General features: G+C 43.9%; 2 protein-coding genes across 3 annotated transcripts in view; one reads left to right on the forward strand and one right to left on the reverse strand.

Moving 5' to 3' along the window:
• The first annotated feature begins 6376 nt into the window (after positions 1–6376).
• On the forward strand, positions 6377–27093 carry SBSPON (somatomedin B and thrombospondin type 1 domain containing). 2 transcript variants are annotated; one of them, XM_075920524.1, is made up of 6 exons: positions 6377–7556; positions 12127–12186; positions 15928–16122; positions 23297–23387; positions 25134–25310; positions 26721–27093. In XM_075920524.1, the coding sequence occupies exons 1-6, from the start codon at positions 7325–7327 to the stop codon at positions 26836–26838; spliced, it is 873 nt and encodes a 290-aa protein (XP_075776639.1). In that variant the 5' UTR covers positions 6377–7324; the 3' UTR covers positions 26839–27093. The 2 variants fall into 2 exon arrangements, with proteins under 2 accessions (XP_075776639.1, XP_006131588.2); XM_006131526.4 differs by lacking the exon at positions 12127–12186 and having other exon boundaries at positions 6468–7556.
• The window catches only part of TERF1 (telomeric repeat binding factor 1), a 65287-nt gene continuing 58255 nt past the window's right edge, over positions 20387–27418 (reverse strand). The window contains exon 10 of the mRNA XM_075920523.1: positions 20387–23195. Coding sequence (XP_075776638.1) covers positions 23190–23195 — 6 coding nt within the window. The 3' untranslated portion in view covers positions 20387–23189. The remainder of the gene's footprint in view (positions 23196–27418) is intronic.

The following is a 27418-nucleotide window of genomic DNA, read 5'->3' on the forward strand; positions in this document are numbered from 1 at the left end:
GGCCAGGTGTCCTGACCACCGTGGTGAGCAGTCCCGTGTCCACTGCCAGTGAAGGCCCTTGGACTGCTGCCTTGCCAAGGATGGCGTGGAGGCAGTCGCAGTGGGGGCAGGTGTCAGCTCCTACCCCCCTGCTCTCAGTGGCCTGGACATAGCCCAGGTGCAGCTCCTTAACCTTGGCCCGAACTTGTTTAAGGGTCCAGGCCAGATGTTCCTGGTCCGAGAGCGCCTGGGCCATGAATCTGAAGATATCAGTGTTGCAGCAACGGGCACAGGGATCGTGGAGGGCTTCCTCCTGTGCCCAAAGGTCCAGGAGGGCCTCGACCTCAGCCCCAGACCAGTATGGGGTGCGCCACTTGGTGCCCCTCCGGGCCTGCTGGGAGCCCTGGGATGGCTGCTGGGAAGAGGGTGCAGGCTCTTGGGATGCCTCTGGAGAGGACATCCTGGGGCTCCTGGGTGCAGCAGGGCTGAGCCACATCGTGGAGCTGCGGTTTGTACTGCTGCTGTTGTGTGGCATCTGCAGGCTGTGTGTGACTTTAAGGGGGGTCCGGCAGGAACTAGCGAGCTGTGACTGTGGGTACGGAGTGTCCAAGTGGCCACCTACGTTTTTTCCTGGGAGGCCAGTTCTTGTGCAAAATCTGTTGGCTGCCTGTCCACATTGCCCTCTTGCGCAAGAAGGTTTCTCCCTTGTACAGAGCATCAGAGCTCTTGTGTAAGAAGCTCTGTTTTCCGATGCTTTACTGTAAATATACTTGTGCGAGAACGCACGTGCAGTGTAGACACTCTGCAAGTTTTTGCGCAAGAATGGCCATTCTTTTGCAAGAAGCCTGCAATGTAGATGTAGCCAAGATGTTTTGAGCCCAGACCTGTGCATCAATCACACTTTAGCCCTCCACCTGTTGATTATTGCTTATCTGGGACCCTGAAACCCAGTGTTGGTATGAGGCTTTTCCCCTGAAAGTCTTATAGGCAGCCTCCCAGAGCAGCTGACTAGCCTGCTAATACTACTTAAGCCAGGGACAGGAACAGCAGCTGTCTGAAGAAGCAGGTTCTAGTCCTATTTATCTCCTGATGTCTGACTTGTGGTTCCTGACCTCCAGTTTAGCTCATGTCTCCAATATTATGACCCAGCCTAACTCTGGTTCCTGATTCATGATTCTGCTCTCCAGTTTGTTTCCTGCTTCTGACTGCTCAGAATTCTGACTCTGGCTTCAACTCCTAGAAGTAACCCACAATGACCTGGCCATGACAGTGTGTCCCTTGTTGTGGAATGTGATATCTGAAAATTAAATAGCCTTTGATAAACATGTCTTAATAATAATAACAAAGCAAACCATTTGAAGTCTTCTCTTCTTGATGCTATCAAATAAACCTCTTCAACATGAAACAAAAAATGAGGCCCCTCTATTTGTGCAAGTTAGGGTATGGCTAGACTACATGGCTCTGTCAATGGAGCCATGTAAATTAGTTTATTCGGCATAGTCAAAGAAGAGGGGATTTAAATAATCCCCGCTTCATTAAAATAAACATGGCCGCCACACTGTGCCAACAATCAGCTGGGGAACCCTTTGCCGACCGATCCTGTAAACTTCATTTCACAAGGCATAAGGGATCGGTCAGCAAAGGCTTCCCCAGCCGACAGATCCGTGTCTAGACTGCCGCGCTGTGTCAGATCAGCAGATCGTCGGCACAGCGCAGTGGCCATGTTTATTTTAATGAAGCGGGAATTATTTAAATCTTCGCTTTTTTGACTATGCCGAATAAACTAATTTACATGGCTCCATCGACGGAGCCATGTAGTCTAGACACACCCTTAGAGTCTTCCAGGGAGTTTGCTTGTGTGTATGTGTGCAGACTGCGCCAAATTGACAGACAATATATCTAAACTCCCAGATCCCACTTTTTATCAATGTAATGTTCTCAGTTTCAGACATTAATTATTTAATTATAAGAGATGTTGAAATTCAAAAACTTTATACCATTAAAACACAAATTATCAACATATGTTAAAATATATAAATAGCCTTAAATTAAAATTTTAATAAGCTCACAAGCAGTATATTGCTTACTTTGCTAATCTAGAAATTTCTATTACTATCAATGGAAATATGTATGCATGGAAAAATTGATGTTTACTGCCAGTTACCAATAAAAATCAAATCCTTCTAAGTTTAGTTAACAGAGATATAAACTATCAGGAAACTGATTTTTTATTAGAAAAGGCTAAACCACTGTATAAGAAATGACAAAAAAAGTATCAATGTAAAGACAACCCAGGGATAGATTGTGTCTTTGCAAGAACCTTGAATGAAAGGCAGTGCCTATTTGTGAGAGTCACAATATGATCTTTGGTTGGAATCTTACTCCTGGGATTGGAAATAAACTTATTGGCACCAGCTTTTGCACTAATGAATTTGGGCTGAATTTAGCTCATAATATTAACTTATTTATATAACGATGATAATTAATACTCTGGTATTTTAAAAATGATGCTCTCAAAGTTAGCTCATTTCCATGACCAAATAGATACATACTATTATCTGCCAAGATATGTCTGCTCTTTGGAATGAATCTACTCATTCCTTTAATTATCACTTTATTTTCTGGTTGCCTAGAAGAATGACTTGCCTTAATGCTCCCAATAGAAGATTAAAAATAGGACTATGTGCTTTTTAATCTTGTTTCTACCTAGACTGTTATAGATAGAATTCCATGCTTATCCTTAAAAATTTCCACTGAGATTAATCTTTCTTTTAATCATACTTTTTTATTTTTATTTTAGCACTACCTTTGGCACAAAAATCTGTAACAGATAACTCTTAAAATTCCATTTATACAAGTACTGCCACTTGGAAAAAGCTTTGTTGCTTCTCTGCCTTTCAAATAAAACCATAGGAATAATATTAAAGCAAAAACTCAAGGCAGGGACAATCCTGATCTCAACCTGATATTTTGAAAATGTAACTACTGGGCATCATTCTCCTTTTGCCTACCCAATCTCAATTGGAAGTAGCTCTGTTAAATTACACCACTCTATAGACTTGTACCACTCTTCCATTGTTCCAACATTATTGACTTTATATGAGTTACTTTTCATTTCTCATTTGACTGAGCAGAATCAGGCCTCCTGTATTTAAGTATCATTTTAACATAAAAGTTGTGATGAAATCCAACTAGGAAAAATGCAAAGTTCAGACTAGGGATGTTAAAATGTGTTTATTTGGTAAACATGTCACTGCTGAAATTTTCTCCAGCTTCCCACAAGCACCAGCTGCCACCGAGCTGTCCACCCCTTCCTTCCCTCTTCCCTGCTGCTACCAGAGCACAGGGAGCCAGCTTTTAAGATGGCTCTCTATGCGTACCGGCTTCTGCCTCCCCCCTCATGCTACAGCTTCTGTACAGAGTGTCCCCACTATAAGTCACCCTGGTTTACATCTGTGTCATATTAATGTCATTGATGCTTGTAGGAACTGATGTGTTATAAGTCCTCCCATTCCCTGCTCCTAAGTTGCGCAACTCCCCCTCCCCACCAATTTGAGCCAATGGAAGTCAGCCACAGGGCAAAAATTTCCCTGCTTTAAGTTGTTTCGCTATACAGCCAGTCCCCAACTTACAAACGCATCAATGTACGAGCAGCCACACTTACAACCAGCCTCCCATTAAGCACGGCTCCGACTTACAAATGGCGATCCGCGCTTATGAACAGCGCGGTCCCATTGAAATGAATGGGGTCTGATTTATGAACACATCAAATTACGACCAAGTGCTTGGAACGTAACTCGTTTGTAAGTCAGGGACCGGCTGTAAGTCCAATTGTTTTGGAATGCATCTTGTTGTGAGGACAGCCTGTATCAGAGCTAGCAGTGTGAGGGGGAGAGAAAGGGGAAGGTGGCTCTCTGGAAGCCGGTGCTCGCAGGGAGCCTGACAGTTCTCCACAAGCACCAGCTCCTGCCTGCCCACCCTCACGCTGCTGCCTTTGATGCAGAGGCAGCACAGTGGGGGTGAAGAGGTGTTGGGAAGAGTTTAACTGATGAGCCCAAGATCACTGGTTAACCACTTACACATTTACATTGTCTTAGCCCTAGTTCAGACTGATTCACCTAAGTATTGGAGCATATATAGTAGATAATATAACAAGATATACTCTGTCACACCTCTGTTTATGGTAGTCCTAAGACTATCACCCTTGAATCTAAGCACCAATATACATCATAGAAAGAATTAAGTTGGGAAAGTTGGTATTTTGCAGTTAATTTGCTTCTACCATTTGGAGTATGACCTTCGGGCTGAAGCATGTAGTCCAGCAGTGGGCAATAACTTTTGACTGGGGGCTACTTCAGAAATTTTTGAAGTGGCCCCAGGCTGCCCCAGAAGGGGTGGGACCTTAGGCGGAAGGGGTGGGGCCAAGTCACTGCCATGCTTTCCCATGCACAGTCCCTGATTTGACATGAAGTCCTGCCACCCCCAGGGTATGTCTACACTAACACCCTAGTTCGAACTAGGGTGGTAATGTAGGCAACCGGAGTTGCAAATGAAGCCCGGGATTTGAATTTCCCGGGCTTCATTTGCATAAAGCCGGGCGCCGCCATTTTTAAATGTCTGCTAGTGCGGACTCTGTGCCGCGTGGCTACACGCTACCGTTACGAGGAGTCCGAACTACCTAGTCCAAACTACCTAGTCCGTGCTACCTAGTCCGAGCTACCTAGTCCGTGCTAAGCCTAGTCCGAGCTACCTAGTCCGTGCCGCGTGTAGCCGCGCGGCACAGAGTCCACACTAGCGGACATTTAAAAATGGCAGCGCCAGGCTTTATGCAAATGAAGCCCGGGAAATTCAAATCCCAGGCTTCATTTGCAACTCTGGTTGCCTACATTACCACCCTAGTTCGAACTAGGGTGGTAGTGTAGACATACCCCCAGAGAGAACTGCCAGCTGCTCAGAACAGCTGGTGGTTCCCTCTAGGTGCCCACACCTCTGATGGTAGGAGGAGACTGCATTCCTCCCCGCCCCTCAGGTCAATCAGGGCCTGAGCAGTAGCTGGTAGTTGGCTCTAAGTGCCGAGCCTCTCGCAAGGCAAGAAGAGACTTCATGTGCTCCCTCTGCCCCCAGGCCAATCAAAGCTTGGGGAAGAAGGGAATGGGCTAAGTTTCTTCCCGCCCTGCCCCCATACTGCAAGGAGTGTGTGGCACTTCTAAGCACGACACACTCCTTGCAGGTCAGGGGCCAGGGTGGGATGAGGCTTCACATGATTCTGATTGGCCTGGGGGCAGGGAGAGTGCGAAGTATCTAACCCCTGCCCTCAAGTATGCAGAGCTTAGAGGCAACTGCCAGGGTTGACTCTAAGCACCGCGTGCTCGCCCATCCCTAGGCCCAGATTGGCCTGGGGGCAGGGGAGCGGCAGGACCTTCGTGGGTTGGATCAACCCATTTGGCAGGCTGGATCTGGCCTGCAAAGGCCCTTTTGCCCACCTTGGTGTAGTCCTAACTATGCTGTGTATTAACACATGTGAAAGACTTCATACTTTAAAATGTGGTTTGAGGGGTAGACCATGCTCTGTAGTCACCATATGCCCCATTTTGGCCAGGACAGAACCATTTTAAAGCTCTGTCCTCTGTGTGTGTGTGTGTGTGTGTGTGTGTGTGTGTGTGTGTGTGCCCGCGCGCATTTGTCCTGTTTTCTCCTGCCAACTGATCATCACAGGAGGAAAAGCTCAGGAGAAAGGTTCAGGCTGGGACAACTCCAACAAGTGGGAGAGCAACAGGGCAGCAGGGGGGCTTGGGCAGATCCCAGGAACGAGGGGGAGAAGGGAGCCTTGGGCTGGTCTTATGCAGGGAGGTGCTGGGCAGGAGGAAGTTGAGTTAGCCCAAGCCCAAGCATGAGGTAGAGAGGAAGGCCTCAGGGCAGAGAGGGGTGTCCCTTTTCCCTCTTGAGAAAATATGGTCATGCTAAGTTAGGCCATGCTCTTTTTGTCCAGTTCAGACTGAACTGCTGAACTATTACAATTTCTTTTGCTGCCCCTCCCCCCAGCAATCAACGTTTGTTTGTTTATTTAGTAAGTAAACTTTGGTTGCTGAGAGGAAAAAAACCACTTTCTCATTATCTATTAAGTAAATACCCTTTGGATTCTCCCCCAATTTCAGGAAGATTCTTATGACAACAAATTATTGGCTCCTCCATACCAATTACCATTTGCCAGATATAAAAACCAACCAAACAAGCAACTATATGAAGGCAAAGCATTGGACAAGAGCAACTATTCTCAGTGGAATTACTGAAAGTAGGGCATTTATGAATAGAAACCTCACAAGCTCATGGTGCTAGGAAAGGTTCCAACTAACACTTTGCTGTGCTGCCATTTCAGGGCAGGAAAATTTTGTCAGTGGTGGCTCTGGGAACAGTGTGAGACCTTCTGTCTGGTTGGAGCTAACTCTTGAGAGCCTTTCTCATCCTTTCCTCAGTCAGGCTTCTAATGAATCCCAAAGCTTTGCCTGAAAGGATGTCAGGAGCTGTCCTGCCTCATTCACTTTCTCTTGTAATCTTAAACCAGGCTCAGGGCTTCGTGTGTAATGAAGGAAGATCCAGGCTTCAAGCAATTTTCCTTCTAATCTTTTCCATTCATGTGTAGAATAAATGTGTGATGTGCAGGGAGACATATGTGAAAGTGCAGCGCCAGCAGAAACAAAAAAACCGAGCTGTGGTGCTCTGCTAATCAGCCCCTGGCATTTGAATCTCTCCTGCGCCACCACAAGAGCACAGCTCACAAGGAACGCTGGCCTCAAGCATGTTTTCAACTTTCATTACGGGCACTGCAAGCCTAGAGGTGCCGGGGCTAGGAACTGCCGCGCCGAGAAGAGCCGGGGCTCAGCCCTGGCACCAATTAAGCAGGGCCAGGCCCACTTTAGAAGCCTTTGGGGCAGAAGAGCGGGTCAGGCAGGGCTGGGGCAGCAGTGGCTCCCGCCTAGAGGGGCTGGCGGACAGAAGCAACAGGGAAGTGGTGCCAGCAGCAGCCTTGTCTCTTCTCCCTCTGGCCGGCAGCCAGAGCTCGCATTCCTTGCTGTGCCCTCGGAGGATGGAGCCAGCCAGGGTCCCAGCGCGAGCCCGCATTCCGCTGGCCAGGCCGGGCTGTCGGCGCAGAGGGGACCTGCCCGCGGTCTGACCCTCCCTCCCGCGCGGCGCGCGCCGCATCCCGGCGAAGGTTCGGGGCCGGGGCTCGGGCCATCCAGCCAGTCGCGCGGCGGGAGCCGAGCCGGGATGCTGCCCCCTGCGGCCTAGGCGGGAGGCGCTCGGGCGGCCGTCTGCATTCTTCGCTCTGTCCCGGGGCTGCGGAGACATGAGCGCGAGGGGCCTGGCGAGTGTCCTGTGGATGGTGCTGCTCGGGCCGGGCAGGCTCTGGCCCAGCGCTGACGCCGGCTGCGCTGACGAGGGAAGGTGCTGCCCTGGTCGGGAGCCGACCTGTGCCAGCACCGGCTGGAGGCTGGACAGAGCCTATGGCACCTGTTTCTGTGACGAAGCCTGCAAGCTCACTGGGGACTGCTGCTACGATTACCCGCAGGCATGCCCAGGTAGGTCAGCCAGCCCCCGCCCGGCGCAGGGAGGGCAGGAGCATGCAGGTGGCTCGGTGCAGCCACGGCACCCTGCGGCATTGGCTTCCGCCCGAGTAGCCCCGGGGAGCTATGGAGCAAGCCAGCGTTCCCCCAGCTCTTACCGAGCGTGAGTCACGCCGCAAGGAAGAATGCAAGGAAGTGACTGAGGGTGACCTGTGCAGGGGGGCAGCGCAAGAAACAAAGTTCCATTCACCTGCAACGTGTAGTCCAGGGGAGCTACTGCCCCGGCCTTACTGGGTGTGGCGTAAAGACAGTGTAAGAACGCTGGGGGAACAGTCAGAACATTATTTGTTGCATCTTGGTGGCGTATGCACTTGACGTTCCACTCTTCTGTTGTTGCTTTTTTTCTACTAATGAATGGGGGTAAGATGATGTGAAGGAGGCTCTGACTTTTCCTTAGAATGCAGATCACAGTGGGGACCTATTCATCTTTGCTGTCACTCACCCTCAGTCTGTCAAGAGACGGGGATGCATTTGGCCCTGTGTGAACATGGTGGTTAGGCGTTGCATTAAGCAGAAAAGCAAGACTGACCAATCTTTTCGCCTATCCCTCCACATGTGGGATGTGTTTCCAGTTGCCGGTAGTTGCTATGCTTGGAGTTTGCATGCCCACTTTTATGTACCCCATAAAATGATATGGAACTTTTTTTTAAGCCATTGTCTAAATGCTCTCACACTGTAAAATTACAAAGCTAATGGATTCACACCAGAGATACATTTGCTGAAATATGTTTTTTTAGGCTGACTGGTGATGCTAATTTAGTTACCCATAGAGCACACATCAGTTTGTATTTGAGTGCCTTACAATAATGTTTAATGTATTTATCCTCCACGCACCATTAAGAGGAAGGCAGTGTTATCTTCATTTTATGGCTGAAAAACTGATGCACAGAGAGTAAGGGAAGGTTTACACAGCAGGGCTAAAGCTGAAATAAGCTATGCAACTTGAGCTATGGCAATTGCTAGATTAAGTCAAAATAGCTTTTGGTGCTGTTTACACAGCAGGAAGTCGGAATTAGAGCACTCTTCTTCCGACTTTCCTTACTCCTCATAAAATGAGGGTTACAGGAGTCAGAATAAGAAGTCCTCCAGCTCCACATTATTTCGATATTATGTCAAAATAACTGCTTGCTGTGTAGACACGGACTGTTATTTCGGAATAATGTCAGTTATTCTGAAATAACACTGCTGTGTAGACATAGCCTTAGTGAATTGCCTAAAGTCTCGAAAAATGTCACCTAAGATCTCGGCTTGTGCTCTAACCAACAAATAAGCCTTCCTTCCTGATACTAGCAGAGGAAAAACAGTCATAAGAAAATGTAATATGGAATGCATCAACTACAGTTTTAAAACTTCGTATAATTTACATTGTAATCTCAGGTTGGAAAAACAATGGATGGAACATCAGCAGAATTATTTCTGTGATCATTGCACTTGCTCAAAAAAATAAAACAAACAAATAAACAAACAATCAAAAAACACCTGAGCTGTTCAAGCTGTTCTGATATAGAAGCAGCAGTGTGTGGTGGCAGCAGCCTCTCTTTGTGGGGGCCCCAAACGTCCTGCAGAGGCTGCTCCACCATCCCCACGGACAGAAGCTGTGCCTGCATCCCACAGTGCAGCCTCTACCTGCAGTGAGCTCGGCCCGCTGCAGACAGAGGCTGCACACCATCCCACCTGCCCGTCTATTCTCCTCCTCTGCAACAGTGCAGCGGGGGGAGGAGGAGAGGCAGCTCTGAGAAGCCAGTGCTTGTGGGAAGCCAGCTTTTAAGCCAGCTCCCCCTCGGCACCAGCTCCTGCCTGCTGCCCTCTTCCCCCCCACACACTGCTTCTGTGGGAGGGAGCAAGGGGGGGGGGCAGGCAGCCCAGAGCCAGCATGCTTAAAAGTCAGCTCCCCATGGCACCAGCTCCAGCCGCCCCGTGCTGCTGCCTTTGATAGAGAGGCAGCAATGCAGCAGGTGGGGTGGGGGTGGGAAGGTGGCTCCATGGAAGCCAATAAGTATGGTGAGCTGGCTTGAAAGCCGGCTTCCTGTGTGCACTGGCTTCCACTAGACCCCACACCTTTCAAGCTGTGGAGAGGGGGGGAGGCAGATCTGTGGGATCTGGTGCTTGTGATACAGGGACAGCAAGGTGGGTGGGGAATGTGTGTCATCGAGCTTAACCAATAAGTCCAGGCTTATCAGTTAATCATTTACATACACTAACATCCCTATAGTGAACTTCTATTTTTTGTGTCTCATAAAATTAGAATTAGGACTATCAGGAAAGAGATCTGTTGAATAAGAAGGATCCATTTTTGTAAAGTCACTTTTCATACTATAACTGCACTGTTGTGATGCATTATTTGAAGCTCATGTAGAGAAAATGAGTGGAGAGTAGTAATAGACCATATAAAGAGAGGAAAGAAGCAACTATCACATGGGGAAAAAAAAGGAACTGGACATTTATTTGCAAATTCTGTTGCTCTTGCAAGTGGCTGTTATTCAGGAAGATCTAGTAATAGCTACTTTGTTTCTACAGGCTATTTACAATGCCTACCTGTATATGAGGAAGGGAACCAATCCTCTGCACTGTGATGTCCATAGATGCATAGTTGGAGGTTATGCCACATATGTGTCCTCCTCTTTTATAAACCCCACGGGGCAGCATGATGATGCATGTAGAGAGATGAAGCACTGGGGGAAAAAAATGATATTCTTATCAATAAACTAGGCAAATACAACTTAGATGGGGCTACTATAAGGTGGGTGCATAACTGGCTGGATAACCGTTCTCAGAGAGTAGTTATTAACGGTTCACAATCCTGCTGGAAAGGTATCACAAGTGCGGTTCCACAGGAGTCTGTTTTGGGACCGGCTCTGTTCAATATCTTCATCAACAATTTAGATATCGGCATAGAGAGTACGCTTATTAAGTTTGCAGATGATACCAAGCTGGGAGGGGTTGCAACTACTTTGGAGGATAGGGTCATAATTCAAAATGATCTGGACAAATTGGAGAAATGGACTGAGGTAAACAGGATGAAGTTTAATATGGACAAATGCAAACTACTCCACTTATGAAGGAACAATCAGTTTCACACATACAGAATGGGAAGTGACTGTCTAGGAAGGAGTACAGCAGAAAAGGACCTAGGACAGGGGTTCCCAAACTTTTTGACACGGGGACCAGTAAATCCATTAACGAGCTTTCCGAGGACCGATAACATTCATTTGAATATTCATTAAGCAAATGACAAATATGCAAATACGTTGGTTTTGGTCCTCCCAAAGCCCTCAGGGCCAGCTTTAACAAAGCTTTTGATACGGCCACCTACAACATTCTTACCAGCAAGTAAGTTAAGGGAATATGGACTGGAAAAATGGATGTAATCCAATAAAACCCTGCACCACCACATCGTGTATTGAAAAGGGGCTCATTTATTTTCAGAAAGCTGACACCATCTTTGGAATTTTTTTATCCATATTCTCATTCCGGATGGTGAATGCACCAGGTTCTCTCCATTCTGACACATTGTAGTGCCTTTAAACCTCACTGTCAGCAGTGGACCACAAGCTGACAGTGGACCACAAGCTAAATATGAGTCAACAGTGTGACGCTGTTAAAAAAAAAGCAAACATGATTCTAGGATGCATTAACAAGTGTGTTTGAGCGAGACACAAGAAGTCATTCTTCTGCTTTACTCTGTGCTGGTTAGGCCTCAGTTGGAGTATTGTGTCCAGTTCTGGGCACCGCATTTCAAGAAAGATGTAGAGAAATTGGAGAAGGTCCAGAGAAGAGCAACAAGAATGATTAAAGGTCTAGAGAACATGACCTATGAAAGAACACTGAAAGAACTGGGTTTGTTTAATTTGGAAAAGAGAAGCTTGAGAAGGGACATGATTGTGGTTTTCAGGTATATAAAAGGGTGTCACAAGGAGGAGGGAGAAAAATTGTTCTTCCTGGCCTCTGAGGATAGAACAAGAAGCAATGGGCATAAACTGCAGCAAGGGATGTTTAGGTTGGACATTAGGAAAAAGATCCTAACTGTCAGGGTGGTTAAACACTGGAATAAATTGCCTAAGGAGGTTGTGGAATCTCCATCTCTGGAGATATTTAAGAGTAGGTTAGATAAATGTCTATCAGGGATGGTCTAGACAGTCCTGGATCCTGCCATGAGGGCAGGGGACTGGACTTGATGACCTCTTGAGGTCCCTTCCAGTCCTAGTATTCTATGATTGCCTATACCTCCAGCTTCTCTCCAATCACAAGATGGAAACTCAGAAAAAGCATGCATTCACTTTTTGTGGTGCCCCTCCAATCTTGTACCCCTCCAATGAAGTTTGAGTGCCAGTGCTGGCTTCCCGCTGAGGAGGACTGATGGAGGAAGAAAGCTCCGAGTCTCACCACCCTATCCAGCTCCAGGGGAAAGCAAGCAGCTTCGTTTGCTGCTGCTTTCCCTCCCCCCAGCTGTGGGAACAACAGCACAAGGATGAACTGCCTGGAGGTTTTCCCTGCTACTCCCACTGGCCAGAATTGTCACCAACAGGAACAGTGGGAGGCTGTGCCTGGGACATGATGACTGGGAGCAGCAAGGTTGCAAAGCTAGGTAAGCATCCCTCCATTCCTCTCATGCTCAGACCCCACAACCTCAGCCCTCTCGCTCACACCCCCATTGTTGCCGAGAGCCTGCAGCCCCAATCTACTCCCTTTCCTTAGTCCTGCACCTTCCCCCCGGCCAGACTCTGCACCCTCCCTTGCTTCTACACACTCCCTCCTGGCCACTCACTACATCCTCCTGTCCTTCTGTACTGTCCCCTATGGCCAGATATCCTACATCCTGCTCCTGCACTCTCTCTCCTGGCCAGACCTCACCCTCTACTGCACCCAAACTCGCAGCCAGACCCCCCACTCAGCCTATTTCAGCACCCTATCTCCTATGCAGACCTCCCCACTCTCATCCCCTACTGCTCCCCCATCCCTAGCCAACTCCATGGCAGTCCTCTTCTGCACACTGAACCCCTCATTTTGGCTTCACTCCAGAGCCTAGGGGGCTTACAAAATCTACTAACTCCAGGACCTAAAAAGAGTTTATCTGACCCATGGGAAGCTCTGAACCTGGGTCCTTCCCCGCACTCCCCGTGAGACTGGAGCACCAGGAGAGTGAGGTATCTCAGTTGAGGGGATACATCAGCAAGAGTTGAGGTTTTTGAGAGGGGGGTTGCCTCTCACTTTTGTGTAGTTCCTGACTGATTTTTTTGTGGATCAGTGGCCTTCAACCCCAAAAAGGTTCTCTATCCCTGTCATAAATAAAGACAATGTTAAAAACTTTTTTTGGACATAAATTAATATTTTACTTTATTTAAAACACATTTTGTTAAATTAAAATTATAAAGTTTAAGCACTTAGTTTAATTCTTTTGATTAATAATATTTCCTTTTTCACCAGTTATATACACCCACTTATGTTATAGTTCCATTATAGTGCCTAATAGGAACAATTTAGTATGAAAGGTATTTAGAGATAAGCAAAAGCATGCAGAATGTCATGCAGGCAATATTAAAACTTTAAACAATTTAAGAGATTTCCATAGCAGTAAGAATCTGTAATGCTAATATGCTTACCATTATCTTCTATATATTTGAGTTTGTTTGTGCCCATGTGTATCTGTCTGTTCAAAACTCTTCCTAAATGCTAAGTGCTAGGACCACCAAATTGAGTATGCAGCTTCCTCGTATCATAACTTAGAGCAAGTTCTTGAAGGGTTTGGTTGTGCCAGGGACACAGGATATTCCCAGAATGGGATTGCTTCTCATAACCCCAAACAGAGAAGAGACAGAATCATGAGGCAGGTGAACAGGGCTGGCTTGGGGCTCATCTTCCTCCCCATCCAGGAGTGCTGCAGGCTTAAGCCTCCCACCTCCCCAGAGGCCCTTTAGGGAGAATGCGGGGGCTGAAGCTCCTCTCCCCAATTTGTTCTGGATCATTGCTGGCCATTCCTCTTCTTCAGGGAATGAGGGAAAAGTGCACAGTTTGCTGCATTCCTCATTGTCTGGGGAGCACAGGGTGCAGATGAGTCTGGACCAATCCCAGGCTGGGGATATGCACCCCTTCCCTGGCTGTGCCCACTGCAGCTGCAGTAGCCATGGAGAGGTCCCAAGCTACTGAGATGAGAGAGGGCTGGGGTAGTCCTCTCTCCTTGAGGAAGCTTGCATATTGAACCCCTCATTCCCAGCCTCATCCCAGAGAAATGATTTAAATTAAGAAAAAAAATTAATTGATTTAAGGACCTGAGCAAAATGGGGTAAATCTTCTAGTGCTTTATAATAATTCCTGAAGTGGCATTTCCATTACACAATCCTGAATACAATTTTATTGAGAAAATAACAGCACCAGAAAACTGATTTTGATATTTGATGGTATTTTGGGAGGAAACATAAACTAGTGGATAGGCTGAAAGATCCCAGTGGAGTTAGACGACTTGGGCTCTAATTCCAGCTGTGTCAGTGGCCCAAGATGACCTTGGGTAAGGCACTTCAGTTCTCCATTCCCTGCTACTTTTTGTCCATTTTTTATTTGGCTGTAAGATTGTTAGGGCAGACAGTTTCTCACGATGGCTGTGTCTACACTGGGCCACTTATTCTGCAAAAGCAGCCACTTTTCTGGAATAAGCTGCGAGCTGTCTATACTGGCTGCTTGCTTTTCCGGAAAAGCAATGATGATCTAATGTAAAATCGTCATTATTTTTCCAGAAAAACTATGCTGCTCCTGTTCGGGCAAAAGTCCTTTTCCGGAAAAACTGTTCCAGAAAAGGGCCAGTGTAGACAGCACAGTAGTCTTTTCCGCAAAAAAGCCCCGATCGCGAAAATGACGATCGGGGCTTTTTTGCGGAAAAGCACGTCCACATTGGCACGGACGCTTTTCCGGAAAAAGTGCTTTTCCGGAAAAGCATCCTGCCAATGTAGACGCGCTTTTCCAGAAATACTTATAACGGAAAAACGGTTCCATTTTAAGCATTTCCGGAAAAGGGTGCCAGTGTAGACGTAGCCTATGTGTTTTTACTCAGCACGTGGAACAAGCAGGTGCTATCATCATACCAAAATATACAGTTAAAAGAACATTTTAAAACGGTTTTGAGTGAAGTCTAGATGTAGGCTGTAAGGAAACTGAGATATTAATGCATATGGAACTGTCCCTACAGAATGGTTAGTAAAAAGGAAAAATAACTCCTATGTAGTGTCATAGTATAAATACTGCATTTTGTAATCAAAGGGACAAATTCTTCCCCTAGATGTATGCATGCAGTTTCCATAGGGCTTGGTGCTTAGGTGAGAAATGGATACTAATTTAATTGAAAAAATCCCAGAGAAAGCAAATTAATATTGAAGATGGCTCTCGTCCTAAGTTCATGGAAGACAATGGGAATCTTTCCATTGACTTCCATGGGCTTTAATTAAGGCTGCGTGAAAAAAATTATCTTGTACTCAAAATACAGAAAATATTGTAAGGACAATAATGATTCCGGCAGACAGAGATCCTTTTGTACTTAGTACATTCCATTCCCTTTCCATGTTCAGGTGTACATTCTTACCCCTGTGGCCTGTGCATGACCCCATAGACTAACTCTCTACTTGTCATGTATGCCTTATAGTCTTTTTGTACTGCATTTATTTACCTAGGGGAAAAATGACTGCAGTCTAAAATTAAAGCCATTAACATTCTATGTCTGTTCTTCTGCCCCTCACCTGTCTCCGCTGCCCAGTGATCCCTCCACCATATGCCCAGTAGAGGTCTGCTGTTCTCTTCTCGCTCCACATTACCTGAAGGGGAGAAGGATGTGGTCTTCTCCCACTGTACCTCCCTCTCCTATCTGTACCTTCAGCTGCTATCCCTGGTCGGTGGACTGTAGTGTAGACATACCTTTTGGGAATAAATTACCAGCAGCAAGATTCTCTAGAAATAAAAGTCTACAAATGGTTCTAAGGAGAAACCAGTAACTCCAAGGAAAGAGATGAGTGAAGAGCAGATACCCCCTAACTCTGCTGTTTTAAGTTTTATTTTTCTCATCCTTTAAACCAACATTAAGAATACATGAATTGACACACTAAATCAGACCACAGATCTTTCTAGTCCAGTATCGTGTCTTCAGTATGACCATCAGTAAATGTTTCAGAGAAACATGAAAGAAACCCTGAAGTGGGCAATTATGGAATAATCTTCCCAAAGGAAAAGTTTAGTCTTAAACCTCAGTAAAGGCATCCCCAGAGGGTCTTAATGCTAGAGTTGTTAGAGGGTGCTACTGTAAGATACTGATATTGACTGCTAGTAATATTCAAATATTGCTTTGTAGCTCTTCCGTGCATTGTCGGAGAGTGGAGTCACTGGAGTGGCTGTGCGGAGCAGTGTAAGCCTAATTTGCGAATGCGTAGGCGCTATGTGAAGCAGGAACCTAAAAATGGTGGGGAACCTTGCCCCCCACTTGAAGAAAAGTCTGGCTGCCTGGAATACCTGACTTACCAGGGTCAGCACTGTGGACATGAACACGGTACTCTCACTCTTTATTTGAATTGCCTGATGTCTTTTGTCATTACTTAATAATAGGTTCTCCCCACCCCAGGCACTGATGATAATAAGTTGCAGTTACAAGCTACATAGTACAAATGCATTTTAAAACTTTGAGAGATACAAAGTGAATGAAGGAATATCTTTTTCTGGACCAACTTCTGTTGGTGGATGGGACCTAGCTTTAGAGTTTTACTGAGCTCTTCTTCAGTTCCACAGACCTTCCTTTTAAAACTTTATCTTTTACTTTCATATTATTTCATAGCTGCTTGTTCTTTCTGACAAATATTTACTTACATCTATGGGGCAAGGTTTGGATTTCAGGGGTAGTCCAGAATCTTTCACATGGTCTCATAAAAGGCTCCTAACATCTTGCAGCATCAGACCCAATAAAGAGGAAACAATGTATATAAGGTGTATGCACTTCACCTAAATGACAGAGGGTGTTATTGGAAGTGTTTACAAGGAGTTAATTGTTCAAAGAATTGTAACTCCCTACTCCTTTCACTTTCCTGACTTAAGCCACTCAACAGTTTTAAAATCCATCTTACAATGTGTTCCTTTAAGCATTTGTACTGACACAAACACAAAAAGTCACTCTTTATTGGCTGCTCCAAGACCTCTTTCATTAGGGCAGTTTCCAAAATCCAGGAGCTCTAAAAGGGAAGATGGAGGAAACAAAGCTTGCAGGAAATATCTTCCTCCCAGAGACAGCTCTAGATAAGTCTCTGAGCCCATGTAGAAGCACCCAAGAAGTTGTCTCTGAAGGAAAAATGGAAGCTTGATCCATGTGGAGGGCATTCGGCTGAGATGAGGTACTTCAAGAGGTTCCTACATACCATAAAGGGCAGCTTGAAGCTTTGTTGTCTCAGATCTACATGAGCCATTGGGATGGCCATGCTAGAATAGTATGAAGCACAGAGTATAGTAGCATTCTGAGTACCATCCCCATATACATTGTTAAATAACAGCCCCTTCCACTTACTTATCCATGGGGTCACAAAAAGCTTAGAAAAGGAAAGCCACCAATAAATCCACCTTCAGGTGGGACAGCCATAGTTTATGGAAGTCAGTGCCCAGTACTTGCAGGGTCTGAGTAGGTTCTTGGGATAGGTGTTGAATTGAAAGTGCTACCTTTATTTCCATCATCTTCCCAACAGAGAGGGAGGGAAGCAAAATCACCCCAAGGAGATGCTCTAGGAAGAAAATAGGGTCTTGCTGTTCTATTGGAGACCACAACATTTTTGTTATGTGAATGACCAAATAACCCTATTACTTTCAAGTGATCTTCTGAGGGTATTCTAACAATGAGAATTAGAGGGGGTAACCATGTTAGTCTGAATCTGCAAGAACATTGAGAAGTCCTATGGCACCTTATAGACTAGCAGATACATTGGAGCACAAACTTTTGTGGGAAAAGACCCACTTCGTCAGATTCATGTAGTGGAAATTCCAGAGGCAGGTATATTTATACAGGCATAAGAAAAGAGTTCCAAAAGAGTAAGGCTAGAGATAACGAGGTCAATTCATTCATGGAGAATGAGGCCCAATTCTAGCAGCTGACATGAACACCTCCGCATCAGCTGCTAGAAGTGGGCCTCATCCTCCCTGACTGAATTGACCTCGTTATCTCTAACCTTACTCTTGATTGGAACGCTTTTCTTATGCCTGTATATTTATACCTGCTTCTGGAATTTCCTCTATGTGAATCTGACTAAGTGGGTCTTTGCCCACGAAAGCTTGTGCTCCAATGTATCTGTTAGTCTATAAGGTGCCATAGGACTTCTCGTTTTTCTAATAATGAGAGACAGTTGGCTGATCCAGATCCAAATCTAGCTCACTGCCTTTGGGAAATTCTTCAAAATGGCAAAATAAAGAAGAAAGCTTTTCTTGCCTCTAGAATACCAAAACTCCCTTACTAAAGAAGAAACATTTTCTTAGCTATGAGATATAAGGATCTTCTGCAAGGGAGGCAGCAGAAGCCCAGTTTGTCTTAGTTATGGCTCCAAGATGAAAGGACTCTCTTGAGGATAGAAGGGCTATGGTAGTCCTAAACAGATGACATCTCCTTACCTTCTGGTAGTCCTTTCTAAGACCAATTCCTCCTAAAGTCTATAGGGACTTGTCCTGTGGGTATCTATAATCCATAGGGGGTTGCTGGAATGTGGGTCTTCTTTAGAAGCATGTACCCTGTGGTTTAGGACTGGCTGATACATGCATGCAAGAAGTCTGTGTGTGAGTGAGGATGGGAAGAGGGTTAAAAAAAAAGCCTGCTGCCAAAAAGGTTGCAGGAGGGCCACAAGAATGACATTTTAAACCCTTCTTGCCTGGATCTTTCTGGAAGGACATTTCTCTTGTATTCTTGTTCTATGGCATATTAGAGCCTCATTTATAAATGAAAGAGTGTGGCTTCTTAGCAGACACATGCAAACAGTAGGGCTACGTCTACACTGGCCCCTTTTTCGGAAGGGGCATGCTAATTTTGAAAGTGGGAATAGGGAAATCCGCGGGGGATTATCCCCCACGGATTTAAATAAACATGTCCGCCGCTTTTTTTCCGGCTTGGGGAAAAGCCGGAAAAAAAGCGTCTAGACTGGCCCGATCCTCCGGAATAAAGCCCTATTCCGGAGGATCTCTTATTCCTACTTCAAAGTACAGAGTAATGGCAAAGTACAGAGTAGAGTCAGAAGCAAATGAAGGCCTTTGAAACAGAATTGAAAATACAAAGGAAGTTTAAGTTCCTGTTTCTTTGTCTTTGAAGATTAGAAGCAATCTTTCAAAGGTTTTTCCAGTCTGTGCACCAACAAAATGAATGTGCATGTGTTCATGCAACAAATTGGGTATTCAGGCATGTGATTAATTGATTTGCACATGTGGCTGTTCAAACAAAAATGAGAAGAATGATTTGTTAGTATCAGATGCCAATTTAGTGGCTTATATGAAATGAAATTATGTCAATCCAGTTCCTACTTAGTAGGTGTGTAGATCATCACCAAAAAGAGACAGATAGAGAAATAGTTGCAGTTGATATAATTGGCAGTTTGCTAGGATTAAATGGGCATGGAGACTGTTACATCTTGGCCTGCTGTCCCTTCTGGATGGTCATCAGTTTGTTGTAAGTGGACCCACATGCTGGATCACATTCTCAAAAGTCCCTTGGGTCTCATAGACTTTAAGGTCAGAAGGGACCATTATGATCATCTAGTCTGACCCCCTGCACAGTGCAGGCCACAGAATCTCACCCACCCCTCCTAGAATAATCCTCACCTATATCTCAGATATTGAAGCCTTCAAATACTTTGAAGACCCCAAGATGCAGAGAATCCTCCTGCTGTAATCTGTACCCCATACTACAGAGGAAGGCGAAAAACCTCCAGGGTCTGGGTCAAGTCTAGTCACTGATCTGCAGCTATGATATATTCCTCTTGTCTAAGGCCTTCTTTGTGATATGGGACTTCAAAGTCAAGTCACTCTAGTCCCACAGTGCACTCACTCAAACTTGGCTCAGTTGCTCCCTCATACAGCTAAAGTATTAACAGCACTGCAAAAACTTGTGCCAGGGACCAGATCGCAATGCCTAGAGTGGGGCGTCAACCAAGCCAGACACCTAAGACAGTAACTGCTGCTGTGGGGTGAGTGCAAATGGGCTTGCTCTGCAACTCCCCACTAGGACCTGTTATTCCTCAGGGGTGGCACCAAACCCTTCCCCATTCCACAGGAGCAGGTCACTGGGAATGTTGGAAAGTATGCTAAGTAAAAGCCCTCAGTTGCTCACACACACTCCTCCAGAGTTCTGTCTAGCTGTGAGCCCTTTGACTTCTTGTTTAACCCCTTTGGTACAATGTGAAAGCAAGTGTGACCTTCTTAGGATGTCATCTGATGAGCTTATACACCCCTAGTCTCAGCTTGTTCTGCCAGCCCCTTTTACCAGTCTGTTCTAGGTCCCCTTTATCTGGTCTTACTGGGCCAGGCTCACAAGCCTCTTCCAGCCAAGCACACATGCAGCCACCAAGCACCCACCTCCAGAATGATACAGACATTGAGATCAGCTCTGGGGAGACTCAGTTTCAGGGACTTGCCACAGCCTCAAGTGTTAACATCTCTTGGGAGTAAAAATCCAAAATTATATGACATTCACTCCTCCCTCACTGTGGAGGAAGGTATGCACAACTTCCTGCCTGCCTCCCAGTTACAAATTACATAAACATGATATACATTTATTAACTACAAAAGGTGTATTTTAAGTGGTTGAAGAGGGGGCAAACTACAAAGGAGATTACTAAGAAAATAATACAAAACATGCTGTCTAAACTAGATTCACTAAAGAAATTGGTTACAAATAATTCCTCACCCAAAATACTGTTTTAGGTAGAGTCCGTCACAGAACATAGGTATCTTTCGAGCCTGGGTCTAATGGTTCCCCTCCTCCTTCAGTTCGAGTCCTTTTGTTTTCAAGTATCCCATTTGGTTGGATAGGCAGGGGATAAGCAAGGGAAGGCCATGGTTGTTTTCCTTCCCTGCCTTATACAAGATTTTCATAAGGCGGTAATCCTTTGTTTGATTTCCCCACCTCCCAGTGGAACAGTTCAGCAGATCAAGATGGAGGCTATCTTGAGGTGACCAGGGCACCTGACTCTGAGGCATCAGTGTCCATGAATCAATGACACTATGGAATGTCTGCAGGAAGGCTAAGCATTTTCACAATTTATTGTCCTTGCTGATGGGCTATCATGCCTGTCTTGCTTTTCCATGGTAGTACCAGAAATGTTAGCAATGGGTGTCACCCAAAATGGCAGAGATAAAATACAGATGCATTAATCATTATTCCTAAATTCAGGTACAAAAATGGTACATGCGTACAAACAGGATAATCTTATTCTGTAAATCTTAACCTTTCCAATGATACCTTACATAAATTATCTTGCCTAATGTACATCAATTATATCATATTGATAAGCATATTTTCATAAATAATATGTGTAATGTCACACCTCCCCACATTACTGCCAAAGGATTGGTCACTGGCCAATGTGGAGGCAGTATACCTAAAATTCTTTTTAGCTTTGTTTAACCAGTCACTATAATTATAAAAGACACTGGTTAAGTATAGAACTTTCTAAAATAAAAGTCCTGAGATCTCACCTCTTCTAAGTGAAAAGTCTTGTCAGAGTCCTACCTCTTTCTCCAGCCAGTGCTTGTATATGGTGATGGATGGCCTCTGCATACTCAGACAAGAATTGCCTCTGAAACTGCGGCCAGGACTACACTAAAAAGTTACATAACTCACTTACGTTGCTTAAGTGTATACAAATACATACCATTGAGAAATGTAGTTAAACAGACTTAACTTCCAATATAGATAACATTAGGGTCAACAGAAGCATTCTGCCTCTGAGGAAAGTGGATTAACTATGCCAACTGGAAAAAACCCCTCCATTGCTGTAGGGAGTGTCCACATTGGAGTGCTACAAAAGTAGACAAGCCCAAATACAGACTCTCTTTTGGCCACATTGCCACTGGCAGCTTTGTCCCTTTCCCTCTCCAAGTTTCTGGAACTTAGCTGTTTCAGATCATGTGGATGGGCCAAAGGTTGAGAGGCAGTCAATGGCCCCAGACGGTTTTCTTGATTGTTTTTCAGTGATGTGTCAAGCACTTTTCCTGGGCAAGTAGCTGATTGAAATACTTTATAAGTTCTGGTAAGTTGACCCTTAAAACATTACATCAGAGTAGATATGCTGCTGTAGCACTTTAATGAAGACACTATATTGACTGGAGAGAGCTCTCCTGTAGGCATAATTAATCCCGCTCCCTAAGGGTGTGTCTACTCAGTAAGGCTAAACTTGAAATAAGCTACACAAATTGAGCTATATCAATTGTGTAGGTTATTTTGAAATAGCTTATTTCAAAATTGGGAGCATCTGCACAGCACTTTGAAATAGAGCTCTTTTCCTGTGCTTTCCCTTATTCCTTGTACAATGAGGATTACAGAAGTCAGAGCAGAAGTCCTCCAGCTTGACAGTATTTCAACATTATTTTGAAATAGTCCACGTCTACACAGCAGGCAGTTAAGTTATTTTGAAATAATGCTAGTTATTTCAAAATAGTGTTGCTGTGTAGACATCCACTAAGAGGCAGTAGCTATGTCAGTGAGAGAGGCTCTCCTGCTTGCATAGTGCAGTCTATACTGGTGCTTCATTTAGCATAACTAGGTTGATTAGGGATGTGGATTACTCCACAAAGTTATTCTGTTGTGTGGATCTGCCCCTCCCCCCCCATCCTTTTAGGCCAGGCATGTCCAAAGTCCAGCTCGCGGGCCAATTGCGGCCCGTGTTCCGGTTTAATACGGCCCCCCAGGTAATTTGGCAATATCTATCTTTTATGGCCCCCAACGAATCCATATGTATTGAGATGAATACATTGTAAAATCTCAGTTAATGTCAGTTGGTCTAAATCAGTTATAAATATATTTGGACACAACATGTATACTTGGTGTTATGTTCCTGTTCATATTTTTTGAACTTAAAAGTTGACAGACAACCTCTATTACCAATAATATGTAATGTACTTTACAATGTTCCTGACATATATTTCAGCGTCCTGGATTTTTTTTTATCTGGCCTTCAGATATGAAAGGCAGAGTGACTTAACACCTGTTTAGATTTGTCATCCATGTGATGAAATGAAAAGTATGCCGTTTGCAATAAACTTTGCATAAAATAGTTAATTTGTGTTTAATTTTAATGGTTCAAAGAATGTCAGGCAAAATGGTTGGCCCTCACGCATGTTCACTTCATCAAATCTGGCCCTCTTTGAAAAAAGTTTGGACACCCCTGTTTTAGGCAGTTAGTACATAACATAAAATGGAGATCTTAAAAAAAAAATGAGGTTACAAATTGGTGATCACAATCTGACCCAGATATTTCACATTCCAGCTTTGAGATCAGACTGTACTCATTCCTCATTTCAGAATTGAAGGATAGAAGTTTGCTCAGGCTGTAAAGTTTTTTCAATAAACCACTGACTTCCATCGCTGATATCTTTAATGAGACATCATTTCTGTAATAAAGACAACATAATTGATTCTATAAGTAAAATATAGATTAGATGTCCATCTCATTTCATAAAGGTTGTATTCTTATTCTATTTTCTCTCTTCAGTTCCTGCTTTCATAACTACTTCTCAATACAGTAAGGAAAGAAAAAGGCGAGCTGTCTCTCCATTATGGTCTTCTGATACAGAGGAAACTGGGTAATCTATCACATGTTCATTTGGATCAACTTAAGTAGAAAGTATCTATCTACAGAGAGAAATTTAATTTGATATGGAATAATTTAAGGGCAGCACACAGTTCTAAATAACTACATATCTACTTTTCCTCCTGTACTGCATCTTATTTTTTGTCATTATTTTATTGGATAACTATCCTGAATTAACTTAAAAAACAGTGAGTAGCCCTGCAGCACCTTAGAGACTAACAAAAAATGTAGATGGTATTATGAGCTTTTGTGGGCACAGCCCACTTCTTCAGATGAATGGAGCTAGGGGGTCCAGAGCTGCAAATAAATAGCAGAAAAAGTGGGGATGGGAAGGGAAAGAGAAGGGGAAAAATTGACAGAGGGGATGAAGAGGGAAAGTGAAGGGGAAAAAATGGTTAATTAGAGTGTCTGTGCTAAATGAGGCCAATAGATTGGACTATAATTGCCCGATACATAACTTAATGTCATTAGGGTGTTGAATGTAGCAGCCCATCCAAGTAAAGTCTTTGGTTCAGACCAAGGTTCAAGATGTCAAGCTTGTAAATAAAACCAAGTTCTGCAGTTTCTCTCTCAGGCTGGTTTTTGAAATTGCTCTGTAATAATATTGTCACTTTTAGATCCATTAGTGAGTGCCTGGGCAAATTACAATGTTCCCCAATAGGTTTCTGTATTATCATTTCAAATATCTGATTTGTGTCCATTAATTCTTTGTCATAGAGACTGTCCAGTTTGGCCAATATACATGGCAGAGGGGCATTGCTGGCACTTGATGGCATAGATCACATTTGCGGATGTAGTTATATGAGCCGCTGATGTGGTGTCTTATGTAGCTACTCCTGTGATGATGTCACTTGTATAGGTGTGTGGACAGAATTAGCACCCCTCCTTTTCTGCTGTCTATTTGCAGCTCTGGACCCTTTGCTCCATTCATCTGAATAAGTGGGCTGTGCTCACAAATGCTCATGATACCATCTACATTTTTTGGTTAGTCTCTAAGGTGCTGCAGGATTACTCGTTGTTTAAGTTTTTTCAGTTACAGACTTACACTGCTACTCCTCTGGAACTTTTATCCTGAATTAGACATTCATTGAGGTCATGGAAAATTTTAGAGTAACTACTTAAAAAAAATCAATAAATAAAGCTAAAACAAAGTTAAGTAAATCTGAAACTATGAGAAGCCTGAGAAGTTATACATAGATTGCTGCATAAACAAAATTGGCTGAATGTTCCCAGTCCTAAAGGCTGCTCTATTAAGGTTGCTTGGCAGAAGCTGTACAAATATTTAGCTCATCGGTTTTATCTACTCAGCTCCGCTACTGTCTTCAGTGTTCTATCCTAATGATTTTCTTGGGCCAATGAAACCAATAGGCATCCTGAAAATAGTTATACATCAAATTTTATCTTTTACTGTTAACAGACTGAAAATAGGGAGACTGGAGCCTTATTAAGTGTTTCATCTTAATTTAAGAAGCTGATTCACAGTTCAAACATGATATAATGTACAAAATGTCAGAACCAATGTTCATAGTTTGAGTATCACTGAAAGGGGTTGTAACTTAGCCACTGTTCATCAAATGACTCATAGGAAAGAGATGTTTAAACTCTGTATTGTTAATACTTTTTATAAGATGCCTGGATATGGCATAAAATTGATTCACATCCTTGCATCTGACAAAGTTATATTCATCAATACTAAACCCAGTTAAAGTGGTACTTTTTTCCCTCCATGCCCATACAGATATTGTGTGGAATTTAAAACTGAATCACTCTCTCACCATTGCACCATGGAGAATCGGCCATACGCCCGCTGGATGCAATATATACGAGAGGGATATACTGTGTGTGTAGCTTGCCAGCCTCCAGCTATGAATACTGGCAACCATCGTTGTTCTGGAGATGGCCTGGGTGCTGATGGGTAAGGGATGGAAGCTATATTTCAATGTTAGGAGTCTGAATGCCTCTTGTATAATAGTTTTAACATACAGCACTGAGCTCTGATTTCACATACCTTCTATTCAACTGGATCACAGGAATTTAAGAAAACTCAGAGTTTAAGCAGTGGCTAAAGTGAAGCAAAATGGTGAAATATAAATGTAAAAGCTGAACTGAAATAGCTCACATTGGTGTGCTGCTGTAGCTGAGATGACTTCTCCATTCTGCTCTGTCCTATAAGAAACCCTTCTTCCAGGCTGCAATTCAGTTAGAACTTTATGCTTTACTTACAGTGGCTGCTGAGACCAGGGCCAAGGTATTTAGCAAGTGTATATTAGAATTTTAAACATCTCATTTTATTTGTACATTAATATCTCCAGTGTCATGTAGCCAAGTATAGTAGTTTTAAAACTTTTGCTTGTACTATGAAAAAGGAGGAATGGGGCAGCTTCTGTACTGAACAAAGCTTGATGATACTGTAGGTCCACCATCCTTTTAAAGTGGGAGTGCTGTAATGTGAATTTTAATCCCAAACTCTAGGGCTATGTCTACACTAGCATGATTTTCCGGAAATCCTTTTAACGGAAAAGTTTTCCGTTAAAAGCATTTTTGGAAAAGCGTGTCTAGATTGGCAGGACACTTTTCCGCAAAAGCACTTTTTGCGGAAAAGCATCCGTGGCCAATCTAGATGCGCTTTTCTGCAAATAAGCCCCGATCGCCATTTTGCGATCAGGTTTTTTTGCGGAAAACAGTACTGTGCTGTTTACACTGGCCCTCTTGTGCAAATGATTTGCGCAAGAGGGCTTTTGCCCGAACGGGAGCAGCACAGTATTTCCGCAAGAACACTGACGATCTTACATGAGACCGTCAGTGTTCTTGCTGAAATTCAAGCGGCCAGTGTAGACAGCTGGCAAGTTTTTCCGCAAAAGCAGATGATTTTGCGGAAAAACTTGCCAGTCTAGACACAGCCTAGCAGTTATAGGTTGGCACATTACTCTGTCAGACTCCATATACCCAATGTGGTTAACCAGACAGGGATTAAAAATCATCAGGTATTTGGGACGGATTTTTTCCATTTTTACATTATAACAACATGTATATTATAAGTAGTGTTCAAACATCCTGAAGATGAGGCCCTATTGCACCAGGTATTGTACAGAGAAAGGACAAGCTCCAGAAAACTTACACTATAAGGAATAAGATTAATTTTATTAATTTATCTATCCTTCAAAGCAAAACAATTTTAATCGGTCTGAGCTGTCAGTGTTATTTACTAAAAGCATCCAATGTAGCACTGTTGTAAAAGTTAAATTTATAGGTCAAAGAAAGCATTTGAAAACCCACATTCCATTATTTCTTTTAAAAAAATCATTTACTCTCGGTCACATTTCAGAAATAAAGTTCTCCGATGGCAAGCTGTTGGTAATCATCGGTGCCAAGGAACATGGAAGAAAGTTCGGCAAGTGGAACAATGTTCCTGTCCTGTTGTGCATAGTTTTATTTTTACATAAAAGTTGGAAAGAGGATTTTGAAGAACCTCTATGAACATCTTTAAAATCCATTTAACCCTCTGTGAAGCCACAAGAATGATATTTTTCTGCTGTGCTTGCTTTCTGATTCTTAATCAAATTTAAAAAAAAAAAAGACTTTGGGAATTCTTCTGATTGTTTGCCTTTTACAGATAAGAAGATGGATCTTTCTACTGCTGAATACACTATGCACTACATTCCCCCCCTTTTTAAATTAAAATGATTGAATGTCTCGAACATGAGTAGTTTCAGTTAACTCTTCATTGATAACAAGGCACTCTTCACTATCAGAGGAACAGATCTGCCCCATGGGATATAGGAACTGCATCTCAGTTCAAATGCTGTGTCTCTCATCAGACAAGTCAAGGCAGCTATATTGTACTGAACATAAACATTTAATGAAGGTGGATTAGTACTGTATGTATTCCTTGTCCAATGCAGGCAACCACCTTCATATAAAAAAATTAAAGCTACTCAACTAGTTTACTTCCTTTTTTGCATGGAAAGCCTCACTGACTTAATACTGCTTACTTAATACTGCTTACAAAAGGGATTTCTTGAC

The sequence above is a fragment of the Pelodiscus sinensis genome, chromosome 2 (genome assembly GCF_049634645.1).
Source record: "Pelodiscus sinensis isolate JC-2024 chromosome 2, ASM4963464v1, whole genome shotgun sequence".
Taxonomy (NCBI): Eukaryota; Metazoa; Chordata; order Testudines; family Trionychidae; genus Pelodiscus; species Pelodiscus sinensis.

Excerpts from the sequence above, each read along its gene's own strand:
- SBSPON (XM_075920524.1), top strand. The coding sequence starts at position 7,325 with ATGAGCGCGAGGGGCCTGGCGAGTGTCCTGTGGATGGTGCTGCTCGGG. Across the intron at positions 7,557-12,126 it reads TTACCCGCAGGCATGCCCAG|GAACAGTGGGAGGCTGTGCC; the intron begins GTAGGTCAGCCA and ends TGTCACCAACAG. Across the intron at positions 25,311-26,720 it reads GATGGCCTGGGTGCTGATGG|AAATAAAGTTCTCCGATGGC; the intron begins GTAAGGGATGGA and ends GTCACATTTCAG.